This window comes from Coturnix japonica, unplaced genomic scaffold, assembly GCF_001577835.2.
Source record: "Coturnix japonica isolate 7356 unplaced genomic scaffold, Coturnix japonica 2.1 chrUnrandom487, whole genome shotgun sequence".
Taxonomy (NCBI): Eukaryota; Metazoa; Chordata; class Aves; order Galliformes; family Phasianidae; genus Coturnix; species Coturnix japonica.
In genome coordinates this window covers 2,901-6,604 of record NW_015439882.1, presented here as the reverse complement: position 1 = coordinate 6,604, position 3,704 = coordinate 2,901, and the positions used below count along the sequence as shown (strand labels likewise).

Here is a 3,704-nt window from a genome sequence, read left to right as displayed (position 1 = left end):
CCCAACCCCAACCCAACCGACCCCAAACCCAACCCAACTTTAACCCTAACCCCAACCCCAACCCCAACCCAGACCCAACCCCAACCAACCCCAACCCCAACCCAACCCAACGTAACCCTAGACCCACCTCTCTCCTGTCCCCCCGCTGGGGCCGTGGGTCGGGGTCGTAGCGTTGCCCCCGTGGCCGCTCCCTGTGCCCCCTCCCACCCCGTCGTGCTTTTCCCCCCCTGACGCTTTAATTGCTGTTTCACCCAGACGCTGTTAATGAGCCGATTAAATTAATTACAGCTGTGTTTGCACCGCTCAGAGCGGAGGCGACGGCTCCACGGCCCCGGAATGGGGGGGGGGGGTACATTGACATGGGGGCAATGGGGATGGGATGGAGGGATGGGGCAGTGGGGTGAGATGTGGGGCGGAGATGTGGGGCTGGGAGGATAAGGATGTGGGGGGAATGGGGAGCGAGGTCTGGGGATGGGGGTGATGGATGGAGGAGTGGGGCTGGAGCGATGGGGGGATTGTGGGGCAGAGCTCAGTGTGGGTCTCATGGTGTGGGGCTCATGGTGTGGGGCTCACGGTGTGGGTCTCACTGTGGGGGTCTCACTGTGGGGGTCTCACTGTGGGGTCCCCTCTGGTCCCCCCTTCCCGCTCCATCCCCCGTCTCCGAGCCGTTCCCATCCCCCGATTGCCATGGGAACTACGCGGTTGCCGGGCGGAGCCTCGCGCGCCCACGCATCCCTGCACCCCCGGAGCCGTGGGCGGTTCCAATGGGGCCCGCCCCACTGCTCTGCGCCCCACAGCTGTGGGTCCCAGCCCTATAGCGTCGTCTCCAGCCCCATTGCATCACCTCCATCCTCACTGCATCATCCCCAGCCCCACTGCGTTGCCCCCAGTGCAACTGAATCATCCCCAGCCCCATGGTGTCGTCCCCAGCCCCACTGCATCGTCCCCAGCCCCACTGCTTTGCGCCCCATAGCTGTGGGTCCCAGCCCCATTGCATCACCTCTGGCCCCATTGCATCGCCTCCATCCTCACTGCATTGTCCCCAGCCCCACTGCATTGCCCCCAACCCAGAGCTTTGCCCCCAACCCTGATCCCAAACCCACTGCAATGGCCTCAACCCACTGCCCCCCAACCCCGCTGCCCCCCAACCCCATTACATCGATCCCAGCCCCACTGCATTAATCCCAGCCCCACTGCATCGATCCCAATCCAACACATAGACCACAACCAACTGCACTGACCCCAACCCACTGCATTGACCCCAACCCAACGCATTGACCCCAACCCATTTCCCCCAACCCACCATCACTCTCCATCAGCCCCCCTCTCCCCCACCCCCTCTCCCCCACCCCTCTGACCCCTCCCTCCCCCCATACAGGCCGTCATGGCGGCGTGGCGGGCGGCGCTGGCGGCCATGTTGCTGCTGGCTGAGCCGTGCGCCCCGGAGCCGACATGGGAAGTCAATGGGACGTGCCAGGGCTCCAACCGCTGCCAGCCCGGCGTCCTGCTGCCCGTCTGGCAGCCCGACGACCCTTCATTCGGTGACAAGGCGGCGCGCGCCGTCGTCTACTTCGTGGCCATGATGTACATGTTCCTGGGCGTCTCCATCATCGCCGACCGCTTCATGGCCTCCATCGAGGTCATCACCTCCAAGGAGAAGGAGATCACCATCACCAAAGGTGTGGAGACCTGGGTACAAGGACAGGGGGCTGCTGGGGAGGGTCCAAAGGGGGCCATGGAGATGGTCAGGGGGCTGCAGCACCTCCTGTGTGGGGACAGGCTGAGGGAGATGGGCTTGTTCAGCATAAAGAAGGTTATGGGGCGACCCCATTGCAGCCTAAAGCAACTCCATCTCCGTCATCCATTCATCTCCATCACCCTTCATCTCCATCACCCTTCATCTCCATCGTCCTTCATCTCCATCACCCTTCATCTCCATCGTCGTTCATCTCCATCGTCCTTCATCTCCATCGTCCTTCATCTCCATCGTCGTTCATCTCCATTGTCCTTCATCTCCATCACCCTTCAGTTCCATCATCCTCCAGCTCCATCGTCCTTCAGCTCCATCATCCTTGAGGTCCCTTCCAACCCGGCTCATTGATTCTGTGCTTGATTCTGTGATTCAAAGCCAACGGTGAGACCAGCATCGGCACGGTGCGCATCTGGAACGAGACTGTTTCCAACCTGACCCTGATGGCTTTGGGCTCATCCGCTCCTGAGATCCTTCTGTCCGTCATCGAAGTGTGCGGCCACAACTTCCAGGCAGGGGACTTGGGGCCAAGCACAATTGTGGGCAGCGCCGCCTTCAACATGTTTGTGGTCATCGCCGTCTGCGTCTATGTGATACCCAGTGGGGAGAGCCGGCGCATCAAACACCTCCGTGTCTTCTTCGTGACGGCGGCGTGGAGCATCTTCGCCTACATCTGGCTCTACCTCATCCTGGCCGTCATCTCCCCCGGTGTGGTGCAGGTGTGGGAAGCTCTGCTCACCCTCATCTTCTTCCCGGTCTGCGTGGTCTTCGCGTGGGCGGCCGACAAGAGGCTGCTGTTCTATAAGTACGTCTACAAGCGCTACCGCGCCGACCCGCGGAGCGGCATCATCATCGGCACCGAGGCCGAGTTACCCAAAGGCATCGAGATGGACGGTGGCTTCCAGCCCCCCGAGCGCCGCGAGGCCGAAGGCTCCTCCGGCCCCACGCCTTCCCCTGCCCTCCAAGCTGGATCCGAGGAGAAGGAGCTGGACGAGAGCCGGCGGGAGGTGATCCAGATCCTGAAGGACCTGAAGCAGAAATACCCCGAGCGCGAGCTGGAGCAGCTGGTGGACATGGCCAACTACTACGCCCTGCTGCACCAGCAGAAGAGCCGGGCCTTCTACCGCATCCAGGCCACCAGGATGATGACGGGAGCCGGGAACGTGCTGAAGAAGCACGTGGCCGAGTTCTCCAAGCGCTCGTCGGCGCTGCTGGAGGTGCCGTCGGACGCCGAGGAGGAGACGTGCAGCCGCATCTTCTTCGAGCCGTGTCTCTATCATTGCCTGGAGAACTGCGGCGCCGTCACGCTGTCGGTGGCGTGTCAGCACGGAGCCGAGCTCAATCACACCTTCTACGTGGACTACAAGACGGAGGACGGCTCGGCCAAGGCGGGCTCGGATTATGAGTACAGCGAGGGGACGCTGATCTTCAAACCCGGGGAGACGCAGAAGGAGCTGAAGATCGGCATCATCGACGACGACATCTTCGAGGAGGACGAGCACTTCTTCGTGCGGCTGCTCAACCTGCGCGTGGGCGACGCCGAGGGGATGTTCGAGGCCGACTCGGCCGAGCACCCCAAGGGTCGCCTGGTGGCGCCGCTGGTGGCCACCGTCACCATCTTGGATGACGACCACGCCGGGATCTTCTCCTTCCAGGAGCGCGTGGTGCACGTCAGCGAGTGCCAGGGCGCCGTGGAGGTGACGGTGGTGAGAAGCTCCGGAGCGCGAGGGACCGTGATGCTGCCGTACAGAACCGTGGAGGGGACGGCACGAGGAGGAGGGGTGGACTATGAGGATGCGTGCGGGGAGCTGGAGTTCCGCAATGATGAGACCGCGTGAGGACGGGGGGAGAGGGATAAAGGGATGGAGGGGTGGGGAAGGGATGGAGGGATGGGTGGGTGGAGGGAGGGAGGGATGGAGGGGTGGGGGGATGGATGGATGGATGGATGGATGGA

General features: G+C 62.8%; 1 protein-coding gene across 1 annotated transcript in view; it reads left to right on the top strand.

The window, feature by feature from the left end:
• Positions 1 to 1,357: 1,357 nt before the first annotated feature.
• The window catches only part of SLC8A2 (solute carrier family 8 member A2), a gene marked incomplete at its 3' end in the record, with an annotated part of 5,222 nt that continues 2,875 nt past the window's right edge, over positions 1,358 to 3,704 (top strand). The window contains exons 1-2 of the mRNA XM_015850539.2: positions 1,358 to 1,679; positions 2,129 to 3,584. Of these exons, the coding sequence (XP_015706025.2) occupies positions 1,385 to 1,679; positions 2,129 to 3,584 (1,751 nt within the window). The remainder of the gene's footprint in view (positions 1,680 to 2,128; positions 3,585 to 3,704) is intronic.